Source organism: Tiliqua scincoides, chromosome 3, assembly GCF_035046505.1.
Source record: "Tiliqua scincoides isolate rTilSci1 chromosome 3, rTilSci1.hap2, whole genome shotgun sequence".
Lineage (NCBI taxonomy): Eukaryota > Metazoa > Chordata > Lepidosauria > Squamata > Scincidae > Tiliqua > Tiliqua scincoides.
In genome coordinates, this window is record NC_089823.1 from 4203431 (window position 1) to 4223641 (window position 20211).

At 47.1% G+C, this 20211-nt stretch overlaps 1 protein-coding gene across 2 annotated transcripts in view; it reads left to right on the forward strand.

Annotated features, from left to right (window-relative positions):
* The window catches only part of RSF1 (remodeling and spacing factor 1), a 52537-nt gene that overhangs the window by 13662 nt on the left and 18664 nt on the right, over positions 1–20211 (forward strand). For both annotated transcript variants that reach the window (XM_066619887.1, XM_066619888.1), the window contains 6 exons: positions 474–679; positions 1878–2029; positions 3322–5030; positions 11750–11953; positions 12548–12652; positions 17823–17902. In XM_066619887.1, the coding sequence (XP_066475984.1) occupies positions 474–679; positions 1878–2029; positions 3322–5030; positions 11750–11953; positions 12548–12652; positions 17823–17902 (2456 nt within the window). The remainder of the gene's footprint in view (positions 1–473; positions 680–1877; positions 2030–3321; positions 5031–11749; positions 11954–12547; positions 12653–17822; positions 17903–20211) is intronic.

Genomic DNA, 20211 nt, shown 5'->3' on the forward strand with positions numbered 1-20211 from the left:
CTCCGCCCAAGGGGAAAGCAGCAGCCGCCCGTCCTGCCCCTTTAAATCCCAGCCTACAGGAGCTCTGCCACAAGGGGGTCTCCAGCTCTTCGTTTTCCTGTAAGATTCAGGTTTCAGTCTGGTGTTGAGGCCTGGTAGTGATCCTTCTGATCTGACCTGCTCACTCCCTGGGATCAGACTTGGAACTATGGCTCAGGGCAGGCGTCATGACACTGAATTGCAAACTGGCACTTCTCCAGCTGTAATTTTGACTCCACCATGAACTTATCGGATGGCCTTAGGAAAGCCTCTCAGCCTCAACTCACCAGCTGCTGTGCCTGAATGGTACTTATTTGGCTTACATTGTGAGAGTTGCGTCAAGTTAACGTATGCAAAATACTTTGCATGCTCAGTGCTATATGAATGCTAACTATTAAGTTTTTGGTGTTTGCTATGGTACTTTGATGCACTTCTTCTCCCTTTGCTCTTTTTAGTATCTTTGTGAGTGCCAGTTTGATGACAATCTAAAATTTAAGAACATAATTAATGAGGAAGATGCTGATGCTATGCGCCTTCAACCACTTGGCAGAGATAAAGATGGCCTGATGTACTGGTACCAGGTGGATCAAGAGCATAATGTTAGGATGTATGTGGAAGAGCAGGACGATCAGGATGGCTCTTCCTGGAAGTGCATTGTCAGGTACTAAAGATGGTTAACAGTCACTTCAGAAGAAAGCTCCTCTTTCAGATTCCTCTTCTGTTGTGAATTCCTGTAACTTTCTAAACCAGCCGTTTTCAACCACTGTGTTGTGGCACATTGGGGTGCTGCAAATGGTCTCCAGGTGTGCCACAGGAATTTGGGAGAGAGTCATTTATCAATAGGACCATTAGGGGATGTGAGCCCCCATTGACAGCACAGTGTGCTTTGTCAATTGTCAAAAATCTGATGGTGTGCTTTGACCATTTTAGTGCCTTGCCAGTGTGCTGCGAGATGAAAAAGGTTGAAAATCACTGTTCTAAACCATGCTAGCTTCTGACCTGCACTGTGATAGGGAATGCCTGGGGTTGTTTTGCATACACGTTTATTCCCCTGGGGGCTGAAATGAAAATTCTGCCTTAAGAACTTGCTTTGACATAGGTGGGGTTCACAGGTAGGCAAAAGGGGCCATACTTCCATTAATTTTTCTAGCATAGTTGAAAGCCATCAGAGCAACATTGCACAATGTAACAAGGCTTAATTTCAAAATTCTTTGCACATTGTTTTACTCCCATAGTATTAATAAACAGAAAGAAGAATTTGGTATGAATCCCTGTGTACAGAATATCAACTTGATTCCAAAGGTGGTCAGTTGACTAAACTTCAGACTCTGAAAGTTTAGTCTGTTGGCCATCTTTGGAATCAAGTAGTTTAATTTCAGTTTACAGCTTCAAACTATTGACTGTAGTTTACCGCTATAACTGATCTAGCAGAACTATGTACTACAAGGTAAAATGTTCATCACGTTGTGGAAGGGTGGCCATAAAGATGGGCTATAGCTGAGTGGGTGGTGAATGAGCATTGTTGCTGCTTCTCTTTATATAACAATTCCTCTCCATTCAGTTCTGCCAGGCACAGCAGGCTTTGCCCCTTGACTATACTAAGCAAGCAGGTAGATGAAAATAGGTACTGGCATAATGACCGCTGATGCCACAAAGACGTTGGCAGCTGCCTTAAACACTGAGAACCTGTATGCTGTTCCAAATGGGAATGGGCATTTGAGGGCTCCTGTCCAGACAAATACTTGTAGAGTTCCTCATAACCAGTTCCTTGCTGTTGCTGGCAAAGAGATTTATAGTGGCCTAGGTCATTTTAGGTTGGCATATTATGAGGCTTGGTGTACTTTATATTTTTTACCCAGAAGCCGAAATGAGCTGGCTGAAACCCTTGAACTCCTGAAAGCACAAATTGATCCTGCCCTCTTGAAAAACCAGCAACAGGAAAGTTCCTCGCGAGAGAGCCCAAGTATAGAAGATGAAGAGTCCAAAAAGGAAGAAGAAACATCAGCTCAAGGTTTTGCTGCTGTTCTTGCCTTCCAGTGGTCATTGTGCATCACCAATCTCAGTACTGACTTTTCTGGGAAGTGGGTCAGGAAACTTCTTTAAAACCGTTATTTAAAATACAAAATAAATATGTAAAAGGCAGTCTGGCAATATTTTCACAGACAGAACCAAGCAATAAAGGGTTAAATTTTAGAAGTTCTGTTACCTTGTAACTTAAAAGCCTAAATGTAAAAATAAAATAGAAATCTAGTCAAAGCTAGTTACAAAAATGGTTGCTGTGTTTTGCTTTTAGAAAGATTGTGGGTGAGCTATGTGGGTGAGCTAAATTGGAAGGTGAAGTGAGATTTGGACATTTTAATGTGGAGAGTGAGGAAAGAAAAGTTGTGGGCCACCTGCAACTTTGCTGCTTCCCCATTCTTTATAGGTTGAATCTGCTCATGCTCAGGGTCTGAAGTTCCAAAAAGAATCTTTCCCCAAACCAAATTGGCAGTAGCTGTAGTGGGTTGTCTCTGGTTTTTTTGTGTGTGTTTGCCATTCCCTGCTATCTTATTGTGTGTGTGTGTGTAAACTTGAGGTTTTTTCCCTGGGAAAGCACCTTTCTGTGGGGTATTTGTAGAGTTCAATTGGCTTAATGGTTCTTTCTTAGAGAACTCTTAAGATGGGGACGGGGGTGTCTAGTGATGTGTCATAAACAACTCTTAGCACTAAACCTTAGTATAATTCCCAAGATTCTCTTGAGAGAAGTCATGACATTTAGTGGCATAAAACAAATATATATTTATTGTATTCCGATTTGGGATCTAACCACAGTTCTAAATCCATCGGTTCAGCTGTGCTCTGGTTGCATCTGGAGAGCCTTCTGAGGGCCGGGGAAGCTGCATGTGGCCTTCCTGACCCTCAGAAGGCCTTCTAAGGCCTCCGGAAGGCTGAAAATGGCAACTTCCAGTTGGCTGAAATCTAAAAAATTAAAGTCGACAACTAACACTAGAACTCCTTAAATAAAGTAAAATAAAGAAGAGAATAAAAAAGTCTTTGCCTGGCACTGAAAAGATGGCAACATGGATGCCAGGTGAGCATCTTTGGGAAGAGAGTTTCACATAAATAGGATGCCACAAGCATCCTGTTGCCTCTGCCCCCCCCCCGCACCTAGAATAGTGAAAGGCCCCAGAGAAGATATCTGAAGAACATCTCAGTGTATGGGAGAAAGTGTTCTTTGAAGTTAAAGTTGTGTAGTGTTGGGAAAACAAGGTAAGCTTTTTCTTAAGGATTTCATAACTTTGCTATCTGATTTTTTTTTAACAGAAAGCAAATTAAAGGTAAAAGAAGAAAAGGAGGAGATAAAAGAGGAACAGCCAAAGGAATCGGAGAACCTTCCACCTTCCACAATTTCAGGAGGAGAAAGCAAGATAAAATTAGAAAAAGTAGAGGGGAGAGAAATCATAAAGCTGCCTGTTATAGTAAAGCTGGAGAAACCTTTGGAAAACAATGGGGGAGTTCGGAATACCAAAGAAGAAAGTGACTCTTTTAAAGAAAATGTTAAGCCTGTTAAAGCAGAGGTGAAGGAGAATAAGCTAGAGCCAAAAGACTTGAAAGATGTAAATAGCAACACAGAGAAGACTGTTCACGAACCTGAGAGGATCGAGTTCTGTGTAAGTGTTAAAACACCCCAGGAAGTTGTAGAGAGAACTGCAGAAGAAAGCGAGAAACTTAAAAATGACCAGCAGGCAAAGATTCCACTGAAAAAACGAGAGATTAAGTTGACTGACGATTATGACAGTCCATTAAAAGGGCCTTTGCGAAAATGTATTACCCCAACAAAGGATGTCATGAAAGAGGAAGGGAAACAGGAGGAGGAGACATTTAAGAGAGTTCCGACAATTACTGATGGGAAGTTCCTTGTAAATGGAGAGCTTGGTAGTGAGAGAATAATACCAAATAACAAGCTGGAACATTCCCCCAACACAACAGAAGATCCCACCAGCTTATCTGTGGAGAAAAATGGTGTAAGTGGGGAGAAAGTGGTAGAGACTGTTAGCACAATAGTAAGAACAAGCGATGTGGAAAGAAGTGTTTTGTATACAGGGAAGGAGGCAGCTGGTGTAATTGCTGAGGTTTCTCGCCAGAAAGTGCCTTTAAAGGAGGACTCCAGTCCTCCTGGAAAAGAGAGTTTGCTTGATGGTAAGACTTCAGAGGCTATCTTAGAAGCACCTTCAAAAATGGATGATGGTCTCAAGAAACCTGAAGAATCTGTTGAAGCGAGAGAGAGCCTACCATCTCCCAAGGCATCTCTTGATAAAACCATTAAGGCACCTTCCCCAAAGGAGCTGATCACGCCAACAGTTGAAGAGGGTTTTAAAAGTAAAGATCAGCCAGAGGAGAAACCTTACCTGTCAAAGGCAGATGTGACCCCATCACTTGCTCCAGCCCTTCCCTCTGATAAACCTGTTACTGAAAAAGAGAACTCTGACTCCACAAGCACACTCCCTGGAAAAAGCAAAGTACCTGAAGCACAGGATTCTAAACCACAGAAGGACTCTGCAGTTGCCGGGAGAGAAACACCCAAACTAGACAGTGTCCAAAGTTCTGTCGAGGAACCCTCAGAGACTAAAAAAGAGTCAGTGAAAAGCAAGTGTAAATATAAGCTGATTTCTGAAGAAGAGAGTTCTCTAACAGAAAACAGGGAAATTACCTCTGAGAGGCAGAAAGACGGGATCAAGCTCACAATCCGAATCTCTAGTAGAAAGAAAACTGACCCTCTTCCTGGTTCTCATCCCTCAAAGACTCAGAATGCAGAGGCTGAGAAGGACGGGGAGGTGGTCAGTGTCGGCCGCATTTTAAGGAGGTCTCCCCGGATATCTAAACCTACTCCCAAAATCGTGGAAACACGGGATCAGAAGCCTGAGAAGAAACGAAGTGAGGAGGAGGAAGAGAAACCAGTCACAGTGCAAAAGCAGGACAAGAAAGAAGACTCGAAAAAGCAAGAGAAAGAGACAAATTCTAAGGCCAGCAAGGTAAAATGTTTAGGAGAGAGTAGCCTTTGATCCTGTCAGTTTTGGTGACTGCGAATGTTGTTGGAGACCTAAAACTGTGGCATGACCCCTCAATTCTTACCTGTTCTTTCCCAGGCTCCCAAATCGGTAATGGCTGAACAATTCAAGTAGAGAGCATACTGCCAAGCACACCATTCTATGGCAGAGTTCCAATTTTTAAAGAATTGGGCATATTAGGGGCACAATGAGGCCTGCAAATTAAGCATCTTTATTTAAAAAAAAACTGTGTGTAATAGAAGATAGTGTAGAGAGCAGTGGTGGGCAAAAGGTTGATTGGGATCTTATTGATATAGGTATCTGGGTGACTAATATGGAGGTTTGACTCTCAGGTATTTTATAATAACAGCAAATGGTTTTCCTCAATTAGTCTGCTGAAACTAAGAAAACTTGGGAGAAACCCATGAGTGGATTTTTGTCCACAGTATCCTGTGCTCAATTCTGATATAAATACCTGGATTGGTCATGTGTTCACAGGCACCCTGCTGCCTACCCCTTGTTGTCGAGGGCATCATAACGGAGTGCCAGGAACCCTTACAAATAACATAAGAAATACCAAAAGATCTTAACAAAAGACATTGTTGATGCTAATGTTCTTCTTGCATGTAGTCGCCGGCAGGCTGCTACCCATTCCTTTGCAATTCTCTGTCCGCTTGTCAATATAAGCCCTGGAATAGATTATTGATATGTGACTCAGGACATTCTAAATACTGGCATAATTAATTACAAATATAACAGATATTTGGAGGAAAGGGAGCTTAATGGGAGGCTTCATAGCCATGCAGGAGTTTGAGCCTTCCCCGCTCAATAGTGAAGACCTCCTCATGTTGTGCTTGATGTGGTTATCTGCACGCTTGTTAACTCTTCCCAATTCTGAACTTGCTATTTAGTTAGATATGTTTTTTTTAAAAAAAGATGAAGAGCACTCTACTATTCTGATAGTTATTTATTTGGTTATTTATATGCTATCATTCCACCTCCTTATGGGCACTCAAAGCAGCTCAGATTTGGTTAAGGCATAGTTCACCTTTAAAAGAACAGCAGGTGGAGGAGGTGGTGATGGATTTTTCTTCTTGAAAGCAGTTAGGATTTCTCTGGGAGGGGAATTTCAAAGTTAAGTTTAAACTTGGTACTGCAGTAAATGCTGTTAGCAGACAGAAGAAAGCTAAAGGATTTGAGCATTACAGTATAGGGTACATTTGTTGGACTTGGCAGTATTTAGTCAATTGGTTAATTTATTTAAAATCAATTGATAGACTAAAAGGGTTTCCCTGATTAATTGAACAACATCTCTTAAAACATTTTAAATTATTTTAAATGTAAGTACTTATGAAAACTGCATATGGTGAATGCCACTGTAAACATTTCCTCCTCTCTCTGTGTGTGAGTGCATGAAAGAGGGAACATGAACTTAGAATATCTCCTTAAGGCACTGCCTGCTGTGACCTGTGCATGTGTTATTGAAACATAATGAAATACGCTCTGTTTGTGTTTTTCTCATGTGCAGATTTAATTGTCTAAAAGCATATGCAAACAATCAACTAAAATGTATTGAGTTGGATGATAGCCCAACACATATCCAGTAGGTCCAGCACCAGGGCTTCTGATTCCATTTTCATGAAGCGTGAAATTGCTATGAGGTGCAGAATGGATTTTACAGTGTGGAGCAGGTTGCTCATGAATTCACTCTGGGTATTTCTGACTGTGGCCAACCTTGTGTGTGTTGGTAAATATTATTCACATGATTCTGGGGAACAGCTATGGTTCAGTGGAAACTACCTGGGACTATACCACAAGGAGGATACACGTGGCATTAAAGCAGGACTATGAATATACAAAGAAGTCCGCAAATTGGCATTTGTCTGCCCTGACATCTACTGGAAGCTGTAAAAGATTCACTAACTGATCTTTCATTCCACCAATCCAATTAGTGAGAGAGAGTTTTCTGGGCATTCTATGAGATTTTGCCTTGGGGTGAAGTGATGGGCTTGCATTCTTGTACTGTGTTTGGAATAGTTGAAAGCAACGTGTTTGATTCCTGGAAACTGTAAAGGAACCTTTCGTGGTCATACATTTAGGATTTTGCTGCAGCTATGAATCTGGAATGTTTATTTTTGGAAAGGAATTGAAATTTGCAGGATTAAAATGAGAGCTAGCAGGGAATCGAATAAGATGTTTGGAAACTGCATCCCAATTTAAAAAGTCAAAAATGATAACTATTCTAGGCTACTATGTAGTTGCAAATCTAAATTTCATCACCAAGGAGGAAGCAGTGTTCCCCTGAGCCAGAAATTATCCAACTGGGCATGTGTGTGTGTCATTCTTTTGGAGAAGGGTGGAGTGGTGTGGTGTGCAGAACACCTGCAAGAACAAAGAATGTATTTCCCAGGAGGGGGGTAGAGGGGGAGCATCCTGAGGCAAGTGATGGTTCTTCAGTGGAATCTCCATGTCCGGATTAGTCCTTACAAGTGGGTAGCTCCTCCCTCTCAGGTAGGCAGGCCAGAGTCTTTTGGACTTCCTGAGGGGAGGGGCTGCCTGGACTTCCCCTGGACTGGCCTAGCCTTTCAGTGAAGCAGAACCTAGGAACCCCCCACTGGAGAATGCAGGGAAGGACCTTTTTTCCTTCCCCTCCCCTCCTTTCCTGCCCCAGTAGGCGATCCTGCCTGCTGTTTCTTCCTTTTTTTCTACCAGCAGGCTTCTGCCTGCCTGGAGGCTCCCGCGTGGCTTCCTGCTTAAGTGCAGGGCAGCCACATCTATTTCTAAATTTGGCACCCTTCCGCGCCTGAGCTCAGCTTGCCAGGCCCGCCCATGCGCGCGCCTATTAGCCTGAGCTCTAGGGCTGCCCTCATCTGACTCCAGGGCATTCCTCCTCAGCGGGGAGCTTGTGCGACTGGGCTGCCCTCACCTGACCCCAGGGCAGTCCCTCCTCAGCGGGCACCACCCAACCGGCGGGAGCGCTCCAGGCTGCCCTTACCTGATCCCAGGGCAGCCCTCTTGCTCTAGCAGCAGCAGCCGCGCAACAGGCGGAGCGCTCCGGGGCTGACCTCACCTGACCTCGGGGCAGCTCTCTACACGTGGCAGCAGCCATGCAGCCAGTGGAGTGCTCCCGGGCCTCCAGCCGCTTGCCCCCCCTGCACTCGGCAGGGGCGAAGTAGACTCACCTGTGAGTGCTCTGGCCGCAGCCAGCCTCCAGAGCCACTTTCCCCCAGTTGCTGCGGGAGCGTGGAGCTCCCTCCTTCCTCCGGAGCACCACGCGGCGGGCGCCATCTTGGATTAGCGCCCCGAAGAGCGCGAAGACCAGCCCGCCCAGTGGGGCGGGGCAACAGAGGCAGGCTTGCGGCGGCAGCGGGGCTGCCCAGCTGCTTGAGCCGCCTCCATCTGCAGCAGGAAAGCAGCAGAGGACAGGACCACGTGTGCGGTGCCATCTTGGCCACGTGCCAGTCTGAGACCGGACTGGACCTTGGAGGAGCGGTGAGCCCCCCTGAACTGGCAGAAGCCCTCCCTCACTCATGGCCACCCCCAACGAGGCCCCTGATGCGTCCACCCCCTGCGCGGGGCTCAGCGCCTTAGACTGGGGGGAGCTCTCAAGGGCCATCCAGGACATGGTCCAGGCCAGCGTCTGTGCTGCCATGGAGGCCCACCAGCAGCTGGGGGGGCACCCTAGAGCAGCCATTTTCAACCCCTGTGCCGTGGCACACTGGCGTGCCGCGAGTGGTCCACAGGTGTGCCACAGGAATTTGGGGGAAGGTCATTTTTTAATAGGGCAATGGGAGATGTGAGCCCCCACTGGTAACATGGTGTGCCTTGTCAATTGTCAAAAACCTGATGGTGTGCCTTGACCATTTTAGTGCCTTGTCAGTGTGCCGTGAGATGGAAAAGTTTGAAAATCACTGCCCTAGAGCATCCACCCACAGGGCTCCCAGCTTCCACCCTGGAGGATGAGGAGGACCCCCCAACCCCCTTCCAAGAGGCACCAGATGCTTTCCATGCCCAGTGCCACCCCCGAACACACCCACCTCCAGGAGCAGGACCGGGGCGAGGGGAGCTCCCACGCCTCATCTGTGGAGGAGGGCAAGATATCGGGGGACGAGGTCGAGACCCACAAGCCCCACCTCTTCTACGCTGAGCAGTTCAATAAACTGATATCAGGGGTGGTTCAGGTGCTAGACCTGCAGTCCGAGCGCCCTGAGGACATGGGCCCCAAGTCCAAGTAGGGGTCCTCAGCAGGAAACCTCCCAATGGTTTCCCTTCCCTCCCTTCTTCCAACAACTGGTGGACAAGGAGTGGAACAATCCAGCCAAGGGCAGGGACTGCAGCAAATCTTCCACCAGGTTCTACAACCTGCCCCCAGATGTCATGGCCCGCCTCAAGTCACCCCTGGTGGACGCTCCAGTAGCAGCACTGGAATCCAGAGCCGTCCTTCCTATGGACAGTGATGGTCACCCAAGGGACCCCACAGACAAGAAGCTAGGCACCAGGAGGGGATTCGAGGCTTCCTCTAATGCAGTGCGGGCCTCTGCCTCCCTCTGTGCCGGAGTGTTGGTTCTCTGGCTTCAGCAGTTCAGCGAGACCCACAAGCTGCGCTCCAGGGCTCGCTCGGATATCAGAAAGATGGCCTCAGCTGCCGCCTTCGTAGCAGATGCCTCAGCACATGCCCTGCAGTTCTCGGCCAGGGCCAGGGCCGCTGGAGTTGCCACGCGTCGCAGAACCTGGCTGCGCAACTGGGACGTGAACACAACCTCACAAGCCAGGGTCACCTGCCTTCCCTTCCAGGGAGCCAAGCTGTTCAGGGACGCCCTGGACCCGCTCCTCGTGGAGTCCAGGGGCAAGAAGAAGATCCTGCCCACCAGGGAGAGGAACCCAAGGCCTGCCCAGTGGTCCCAGTACCGGCCTTCTTGCCCCCCCAAGAAGCTCTCAGCCCAGTACCTCATCCTCTGTGGCCCCTTTCAGAAGTCAAAGGCCCGTCTGGCACCCTAGACGGCCTGCCCACAAGCCCAGAGGACAGCAGCCCCAGATCTTTGGCGCAGAAGGTCCAAAGTCACAATGACGACCAGCCATCCTCGTCCCACACCATTGGCGGAAGGCTGCAACAATTCACGGACAGATGGGACGAGGTGACCACCGACCAGTGGGTGTGGGACACCATCAGCTGGGGGTATTCCCTGGAACTCCGCATGACTCCCCCCAACCGGTTCCTCCAGGTCCCCAGACCCAAATGCCCGCTAAAACACAGCAAGACACTTGAGGCAATCCAACACCTCCTGAAGGTCATGGCCATCGAGCAGTGGGGGTCCAGGGTGTATTCCCACCTCTTCACCGTGCCCGAGATCCGGCGGCACCAGAGCCATCCTCGACCTCAAGTGGCTCAACAGATGGATGCGCCAACAGAAATTCAAGATGGAGACCCTACGTTCCATCCTGATGTCCATCATAAGGCACAGCTACGTGACCTCGCTGGACCTCTAGGAGGCGTACCTGCACGTGCCCACCCCCACTACCTCAGGTTCTGCTACCAGAACCAGCACCATAAGTACAGGGCACTTCTTTTCAGCCTATCTTCAGCACCAAGAGTCTTCACAAAGATCTTCATTGTGCTGGTTGCGCACTTGTGCACGAGGGGCGTGGTCACCTTTCCGTACCTTGATGACGTCCTTCTGAGATCAGCCTCGCCAGAAGAGGGCGCACTACACCTGTGCCAGACCATCCAATGTCTCCGGAACCAACTTGGAGAAGAGTCACCTGACACCCTCACAGACACCTGGGAGCAATCATCGACACCTCCCAGTTCAAAATTTTCCTGTCCCCAGAGCGGTGGGCCAAGGAACGCTGATCAACGCTGCCCTCGGCTCCCCCAGACCGGACGTACTGATGTTGGCCCGTCTTCTGGGCATGCTGACCTCCTGCCAGGACATCATTCCCTGGACCAGTTACAGGGCACGGTCCCTCCAGCACCTGCTGCTGCCCTTCCAGGACTTCATCGTCACTCAAAGGAGCAAGCGTGTCAGACTGGACCCCCTCACTCTCAAAGACCTTCGATGGTGGATACGTCCATGCAGGCTAGACAAGGGCTCGCCCATCCAGATACACCACAGAGCCGTCCTGTTCACAGACGCAAGTCTCCAGGGATGGGGGGCCCACACCCCCGAGGAGGTAACACAGGGCTGCTGGTCCCCAAGCAAGAGGACCGCTCCCATCAACCTGCTAGAGCTGAGGACCATTTGACTGGTCCTGCTGACCCTCCCCCAACTCAAGGACCAGGATGTCCTAGTGTACAGTCTATGTAGCAAAAGGAATAAGGAAATGATCCCCTGCACCAAGGAGGCTCACAATTGGAAAAGTCAGTTGCTGTACATTCAGCTGTGCCACAGATGACTGATGCTCAAGAATGGGGAACAATGACCCAGGTGGTAGTATAAGTTTAGCAGGGGCTGCCACATTCCCAGAAAGTTTGAGGAACATTGCCACAAGTAGATGATGCAACATAATCTGGACATGGGCAGTTGCTTGCTCAGCAGATATGAATATTAATATCAGTCATACTTGCTGTAGTTTTCTCGAAACCACTCCTTTTGGTGAATAGAATTAGTTGTGAGAGTTTTTTTGTGTTCAAAAACAATACTTTCTGGAATAGGAAAGTTTAACTTGAAGCAATGAGATGATCTTCCTTGTCATTGGATTTCCAGGCATCACAGCGAAATAAAGTTCGATGGGCTGGAACACGAACTCGTGGCAGGTGGAAATACTCCAGCAATGATGAAAGTGAAGAGTCTGAGAGTGAAGAAGACTCTGATGAAGAGGAGGAGGAGGAAGAGGAGGAGGAAGAACCTGCACCTGCAGATGACGATGAGCCATGCAAGAAATGTGGTCTCCCCAATCACCCGGAGCTAGTAAGTTTTTGTCTTTTAAATCAATAGCTGCTTCTAACTGCTATGTCACACTGTCCCTTTGTCATCTCAAACTATGGTTTAGTCAGTGTGATGCCTGAATTGAACTAATGTTGCCTGAGGGCTTTTTGTACACTCAAACGTACGTATGAGTTATCTAACCTTGGCTGTCTTCGGAAATTGATCACATACACAATACCGTATGATGATGATGATACTTTGAATGACTGTGGACACAATCCTAACCAGGTCTACTCAGAAGTAAGTCCTGTTTTGTTCAGTGGGGCTCATTCTCAGGAAAGTGTGATTAGGATTGCAGCCTGTGTGCTTGTCTATAGTCAGCTGGGCCAACAGGGAAGAGCTGGTTTTGCTGCCCCTGCCTGTCAATGGTGAATCCAGGTTTAATCAAGGGATGTGGATAGACATGGGGCATAATCAAGCCAAAGTTCTGTGATTTCAGTAGGAGACCTAAGCATCTGCTTAACTCTTTCATTGACTTAGTGGGGCAATCTGTTGTTGCAGTTTCAGAATACTGATCCAGACACAAAAACAAGGTGACCATGCAGGCATCATTAATCTCTCGGTTTATTTCTGCAGATTCTGTTGTGCGACTCCTGTGACAGTGGCTACCACACAGCATGTCTACGACCCCCACTGATGATCATTCCTGATGGAGAGTGGTTCTGCCCACCTTGCCAACACGTACGCTTTAAGTTACCTTTAATTTTTTCTGCCCATCGGTGTGTAATGTGAAGCAGAGCTTAAAGAGCTGAGCCTACACCAATCAGCATTTGCCTTTTCACAGAGGCAAGAATGCGAACTGTCCACTGGAGCAGAGCCAGAGAAGGGGAGAGCCTGAATGGATGCAGCAGAGAGTTCATCTCTTGCAGTTCTCATGCCCAGCTGTTTTTTCTTTCTTTTCCATTTTGGCTTTTTTCTCCTCCCCACTCAAGGGCGTAAAATCCATGTAACGCTGAGCACAGCAAAGCCTCCACTAATTGTGCCCTGCCTCTCAGATAGAACCCCAAAGACTCAGACCCCTCAGTCTCCGTTAGTATAAAACTTACCTCTCCTGTCTTGTAAATTCCAGGACTGATTGGTCCAAGGCACAACTAAGGATTCTATCTGAAAATTATCTTACTTTTTGTTTCTTACTTTATGAAGAGCTGCATTTATTTATTTATTTTTCACATTTTTACGCCATCCTTCCTCCCAAGGAGCTCGTGGTAGTGTGCATTGTTCTTTCCTTTTGTCCTCAGAACAGTTCTGTGAGGTAGGTGTGACTGAGGGGGAGTGACTGGTCCAAGGTCACCCAGGCAACTTTGTGGCTGAGCAGGGATTTGAACCTGGCTCTTCCAATTCTAATTCCTGAGCCACACCACCATCCTGGCTCTCATTTATATACAATGGGCCCTTGACATTTGCAGGGGATTGGTTCCAGGACACCCCCACGGATACTAAAATCAGCGGCACTGGAGACCTGGGAGGGCAGTGTTGCAGCACTACTGTTACTTATTTGGAGGTAGTCCATTGGCCTCCTCATGTCTCAGAACACTTCCCAGATGTGACCAGAAGCGACTTCTGTTCAGAGGTATGGGGAGGCCATCTGTGGTTGCTAGAATCCATGGATTCCAGGATGCTGAGGGCCTACTGTATAGCCATTCAGTTTTCAGATACTTGGAATTATCCAGTAGTACTTTTCATCCCAAGATCAGTCCACCTTTTGGCCTGGGGGCTAATTGTGTGCCTCTATTTCTATACTGCTTCATTGAACTGAAATTTCTGTCCCATAATGGTTTCTGTATACAGGTGGAGCCTATTATCCGTGTTAGTTCTGTTCCGTGACTCGGCACAATTAACAAAAAACACGTTGTGCCATAGAGTTACGCAAATTCCTTATAGCCTGACACTTCTGGATGGAAGGAAACTAAGGCAGCTGTTCTCAATCCCCTCCCCTCCGTACTCAGCCCTCCTGTTGCCAGCTGTCCTCCTTCTTTCATAGTTGGAATGGTGAGTTTGCTTGGGAAGCCTTGTCCTCTGTTTCCCAGGTGGCCTCCCAACAGTGCTGCAGGTTCTCCTCCTCCTCTTTGCTGCTGCCTCTCCTGCAGCCCTCCCTGGCCACCATCATGGAAGCTCCTCTGCCCCGGAGCATTCTGGGACTTGTAGTCCAGCTCTTTGCTCACCCTCACCTGTCTCTCAAAGGCATCCCAAGGCTTGCTCAGGAAGGCTTGCTGGAGCAGGAGAGCCTGCATCATCGGGGGGGGGAATTCTGCAAACACTCCCTGGGTTTTTTAAAGCAATCCCCTTGGTTGCTACCACACCTGCCCCTGTATGTGTGTGAGTGACTAAGAGAGAGAGAGAGCTCCACCTTGCTGTATGTGTTCTGGTTACACAGGGTTTTCTGCCCCCCTCTTCAGCTTCTTTGCTGGCTCAGGGGCTCCAGGAATGTTACTGTTCCTTCGAAAGGGGAACCTCTTCCATGGCTCCAGGGCTATTCCTTGCCTGGGCAAGGCAGAGCCTTTTTGCAGTGTTTTGGGCTGCCTGGAAATGGAGCGAGAGGCCAGCACAGGACAAAGGAGGCAAAGGTGTGTGTGACTTTTGGTTCCCCCACCCCATTCACAGATAAGACAGATCAGCAGATAAAAAAATCCGTGGATAAATAGGCTGCACCTGTATATTTTTACTTAACTGTGCATTGTGAAACCACCTCTAGAACAATTTATTTGATCTCAAGAAATTCCCAGAGTGCAGATGGTGCAATAAACTACAGGTGTGCACCCCTTTGCAACACTCCAGCTTATGGCGGGATCGCGTATCCGACAACCACATGTGGTCACGTGGTTGTCGTGGGGAGCACACCCCCATCTCTGGAGGGTTGTCTGGGCCTCCCAGAGGTAGTGCACGTCCGAGTACTGCCTCTGTGAGGTTCAAATGGAGGGAAATTGTATCTCTCGTGCAATTTCCTGGTTCTTCCATGAAACCAGAAGTCGCATGAGAGACGTGATTTCCCTCACTCCGTCTGAGCCTTGCAGAAGCAGCACTCAGATGTACACTGCCTCTGGGAGGCTCAGACAACCCTCCTGAGGGGAGGGGAGTGGAGCATCTCCTTCCCTACGGAGGGGTCTGCATTGCATCAAGTGCTGCTTGATGACGGGGATTGTGGTCCCAATCCCTGTCGTTAAGTGGTGCATGACTATAATTTATTTCAGTGGACTTCAATTTCAATAGAATTTGGCCTGCAGTATCAGCAGGAGTCCAGCAGGGGCTGTTTGTAGCTTGATTGAGTCAGAAGAAAGATAAATTTTGCTAACTGCAGGAGCTTATTTGCAATTTGTTGGTGCATCTGAGTGCAAGAATTTGAGCTGGCTCCTTAACCCCACAACAGCTGCAGGAACAGGAGGCTACTGTATCTCATTGGAAGTGGAGGAGGCTGTTTGCAGGGTGAGAAATTGAGCAAACAAGGGCAGCAGGAGCTACGGAAAGGACACTATAAAATCTACTATATTGGTGCACTCATGAAACAGGGTGGGAAATTGAGCCACTCTGCTGAAGACACAGATGGGGTAAGACACAGACAGGGACAGATAACTACAAATCAGGCCTTTGCAGCCTTTTGAATTGGGTCAGGCGGGAGGCAGCAGCTCAGAAGTGAGGGTGGAAGAGCCTTTGTTGAACAGGCAGTGAATTGTGTTAGGAGGGACTCAAGCACTGGCATGCAGGGAGACCTAAAAATGCGAGTGTCCTGCAGCACTCATCCTTGCATGTGCCCCCTCACTTTCTTCACAAGTAGAGCCCATGGAGCATGGTTCTGCCTGGGGGGCAGTGAAGGGCCAGAGTCAGAGACTTGAAGAGCATGTCTCTTGGATATAAGAAGAACCCTACTGGATCAGGCCAAGGGCCCATCTAGTCCATCCTTCTGTATCTCACAGTGGCCAACCAGATGCCTCAGGGAGCACTCAAGACAACAAGATACCTACATTCTCTAGCTACTCCCTTGCACCTGGTCTTCTTAGGTAGCCTACTTCTAAAACCAGGAGGTTGCATGTACCCATCATGGCTTGTTACCTGTGATGGACTTTTCCTCCATGAACCTGTCAAATCCCCTTCTAAAAGCATCTAGGCCATGTGCTTTCACCACTTCCTGTGGCAAGGAGTTCCACAGATTACATGCTGGTTAAATAAATATTTCCTTTTGTCTGTTCTAACTCTCCTACCACTCAATTTTAGTAGATGTCCCCTTGTCTGGTATTGTGTGAGAGGTAAAAGAAGTTCCCTCTCCATGTATAATAGTTCAGTATATATTTCAGTTATGCCCTGTCCCCCGCACCTTCTTTCTAGAGTCCCAAATGCGGTAGTCTTTTCTTTTTGAGGAGGTGCCCCAGCCCACTTACCTTTTGGTCACTCTCTTCTACACCTTGGTTGCTGTGACCTTAATAAATGTTTGTAATCATGCACTTAATAACCAGGTGTGAGAAAAAGGAACGATTTTAACAACTACAACTGCTGTAGTAGAATGGTGGGGGTTGGTGTCATAGTGGTGTGTTAGGAGTATGGTGGTGTGGAGGGTTGGATCAATGTTGGACTAGGAAGCGATGCTGATATTTGTGAATCCCTGAAACTACTTTTTCCCCTACGCAGGGATAATGATATCTTTTTAGCACCAGGCATTCTGATGCTAATTGTGGCTTTGAACATTCTGCCATTTGCACATAAATATGTATGTACTTGGTCCTTATTTTTTTGTAGAATTTATCTTTTTCACAGCATGTAGACACTATATGGAACACTAATGCTTTCAGTTGCTTTAGCATGTGTGGTGATTGGGGAAGGAAGTCTAAGGACCAGTGCCTCCCTTCTTTCTCCAGTTTTTATGCCAGTGCCAAACTTGGTAGATTGCTACAACCATGAGGACAAAGCCAGACAATCCTCAACTGCTTTCCTCCCCATTATGTGGCTGATATCCCACAAATCTAGGCTGTAGCATGCAGCCTAGGGCCTAGGTGGATTAGGGCAAGGCTGTGAATGAGTTCAGCCTACTATAGGCAGGCAAAGGGTTAAAATGGAAAAAGGGTTTATTAAATGTACAAAGTGGGATGGGAGAAAAAGGTGGAGAACACAAGCAGGCTGGGCTTGGGCCTTAAGAGTGTCCAGGTGCAAATTTTAAAACTGTAAAACTAAGCCAGTTTTAACAGGCAGACTTAAAAAAGAATAATTTCCTAATGCTTCTAAATCTTACTGTTCCTTATCTGGTACTTTCTTCAAAGTCATCGCACTTCTCTGATCCCCAGGAATGGAGCAAGAGCTTGCCCCTCCCCCACACACAATCTTTGAGGGTGCCAAGCATCTTTGGGCTTGGCTTTTAGTTTGATTATGCCACTAGTGATTTGCGAGCACCTAAGCACTCGTATCTGTCCTTTGACCTGGTCAGTTGGGCTTGGATGTCTACTTGGCTACATGTCATTCCTACTAGGGGACCTTCTAGGACTATTATTGGAACTCTACCCAGATGAAGAAGACAGCATATCCACGAAGTGACCTCTCTATTCAGCCATGCAGTCTTTCTGCAGTGGCACAGATTTCAAAGTGGTGCAGATGGAGAAAAAAACAGGGAACAAATGAAACTCACTCGGTTATGCAAATAAGGAGCAGCCAGTGGGAATGTGTGTTTTCTCTCTCTTCATCACCTACTTTATGGAATGTTCATTTCCTCTGCAAAGTATATTATTCACTGTGATGAAAGCTAGCCTGGGTTTCCTGTTTAACTAGCCTTTGCTGGATGTAGTGGCCCTCGTGAAGGGCAGTGTGTTGGAAACTGGTTGCATATGGATATGTGTAGAAACTGTTGATCATGTGTTTTGGTTTGTCTCCATAGAAATTACTCTGTGAGAAGTTAGAAGAACAACTGCAGGACCTGGATGTTGTCTTGAAAAAGAAAGAGCGAGCAGAGCGAAGGTATCAAAACTTTTTAAAATATAAATAAATAAAACCTCTTATTGGCCAGAGGCTCAACCATCACAATAGTCCCACTGAACAAGAGGCATAGCAAGTTTAATAACTATTTGGGCTAGCAAGTTCTAGTCGTTCTGCAAAGACTCTTTAAGTCTGGAAAGTGAAGAGGCGGACATTGGAGCAGACACTTCACTGGGTTACTAACATGCCCTGTTTGTGAACTGTCAAGTTATGTAGAAGGCTCCTTGGAAGGAAAAACTGAATGAAAGTCCGTTTCCTTTGGAAATGATAAACACAAGCAGTGAGGTATGGCTGTATTTTCAATGCTGTTTGGACCTTAAAAAATCCTTGAACGGCAGGAAATAAGGAGAAGTGAGACAAAGCGAAACACTTTATATGTACTAAAATTAGGCTAATTATGGAACATAAGAACAGCCCCACTGGATCAGGCCATAGGCCCATCTAGTCCAGCTTCCTGTATCTCACAGCGGCCCACCAAATGCCCCAGGGAGCACACCAGATAACAAGAGACCTCATCCTGGTGCCCTCCCTTGCATCTGGCATTCTGACATAACCCATTTCTAAAATCAGGAGGTTGCGCATACACATCATGGCTTGTACCCCATAATGGATTTTTCCTCCAGAAACTCGTCCAATCCCCTTTTAAAGGCGTCTAGGATAGACGCCAGCACCACATCCTGTGGCAAGGAGTTCCACAGACCAACCACACGCTGAGTAAAGAAGTATTTTCTTTTGTTTGGCCTAACCCGCCCAACACTCAATTTTAGTGGATGTCCCCTGGTTCTGGTATTATGTGAGAGTGTAAAGAGCATCTCCCTATCCACTCTGTCCATTCCCTGCATAATTTTGTATGTCTCAATCATGTCCCCCCTCAAGCGTCTCTTTTCTAGGCTGAAGAGGCCCAAACGCTGTAGCCTTTCCTCATAAGGAAGGTGCCCCAGCCCCGTAATAATCTTAGTCGCTCTCTTTTGCACCTTTTCCATTTCCACTATGTCTTTTTTGAGATACGGTGACCAGAACTGGACACAGTACTCCAGGTGTGGCCTTACCATCGATTTGTACAACGGCATTATAATACTAGCCGTTTTGTTCTCAATACCCTTCCTAATGATCCCAAGCATAGAATTGGCCTTCTTCACTGCCGCCGCACATTGGGTCGACACTTTCATCGACCTGTCCACCACCACCCCAAGATCTCTCTCCTGATCTGTCACAGACAGCTCAGAACCCATCAGCCTATATCTAAAGTTTTGATTTTTTGCCCCAATGTGCATGACTTTACACTTACTGACATTGAAGCGCATCTGCCATTTTGCTGCCCATTCTGCCAGTCTGGAGAGATCCTTCTGGAGCTCCTCACAATCACTTCTGGTCTTTACCACACGGAAAAGTTTGGTGTCGTCTGCAAACTTAGCCACTTCACTGCTCAACCCTGTCTCCAGGTCATTTATGAAGAGGTTGAAAAGCACCGGTCCCAGGACAGATCCTTGGGGCACACCGCTTTTCACCTCTCTCCATTGTGAAAATTTCCCATTGACACCCACTCTCTGCTTCCTGGCCTCCAACCAGTTCTCAATCCACGAGAGGACCTGTCCTCTAATTCCCTGACTGTGGAGTTTTTTCAGTAGCCTTTGGTATAGGAAATGTAGAGTCAAATGTAGAGTCAAAGCTAAATTTTTCAGTAGCCTTTGGTGTAGGAAATGTAGAGTCAAATGTAGAGTCAAAGCTAAATTTGGATAGGTTTATTGAATGGTTGGAAGATTTATTTATTTTTATATCCTGCTATATCACATGAACTCAGAATGACTTACAGCAATTTTCCTGAATGTTAATGGTTCTTTCCCCAAAGGGTCTTCAATTTAAAACATGTTAAGAGTATGGGAGGTGTTTTTTTTTAAAAAAAGCCAAATCAAATAAAAATGATGTGTAAACATGAAATCTATTTCAAAATGGAACACCCATAATCTACACCCTAGATAACCACTAAAAAAAAAGACAAAGGGCACGGTTTTGCTGTTTGTTGAATAGGAATGGGGTGGGATGAGTGGAGGACATAGCTCTATCTGATATGATGACAGTGGAGTCTCTGTGGCTCTGCCCGGAGTTAGGTAGGTTTGACAGGCTGCTACTCTCTAGCAACAGCACCATCAGTTGCCAGTGGAGACTGGTGGAAAAGGTGTTGCACAGTGGAGTAGGTTGGATAGAGATTGGAGCGCAGTCCTAGCTGTATTGTTTTTCTCTTAAAAGCAGGGATGGCCAGCTTTCATTCACCATGCCTTCACAGCAACCTT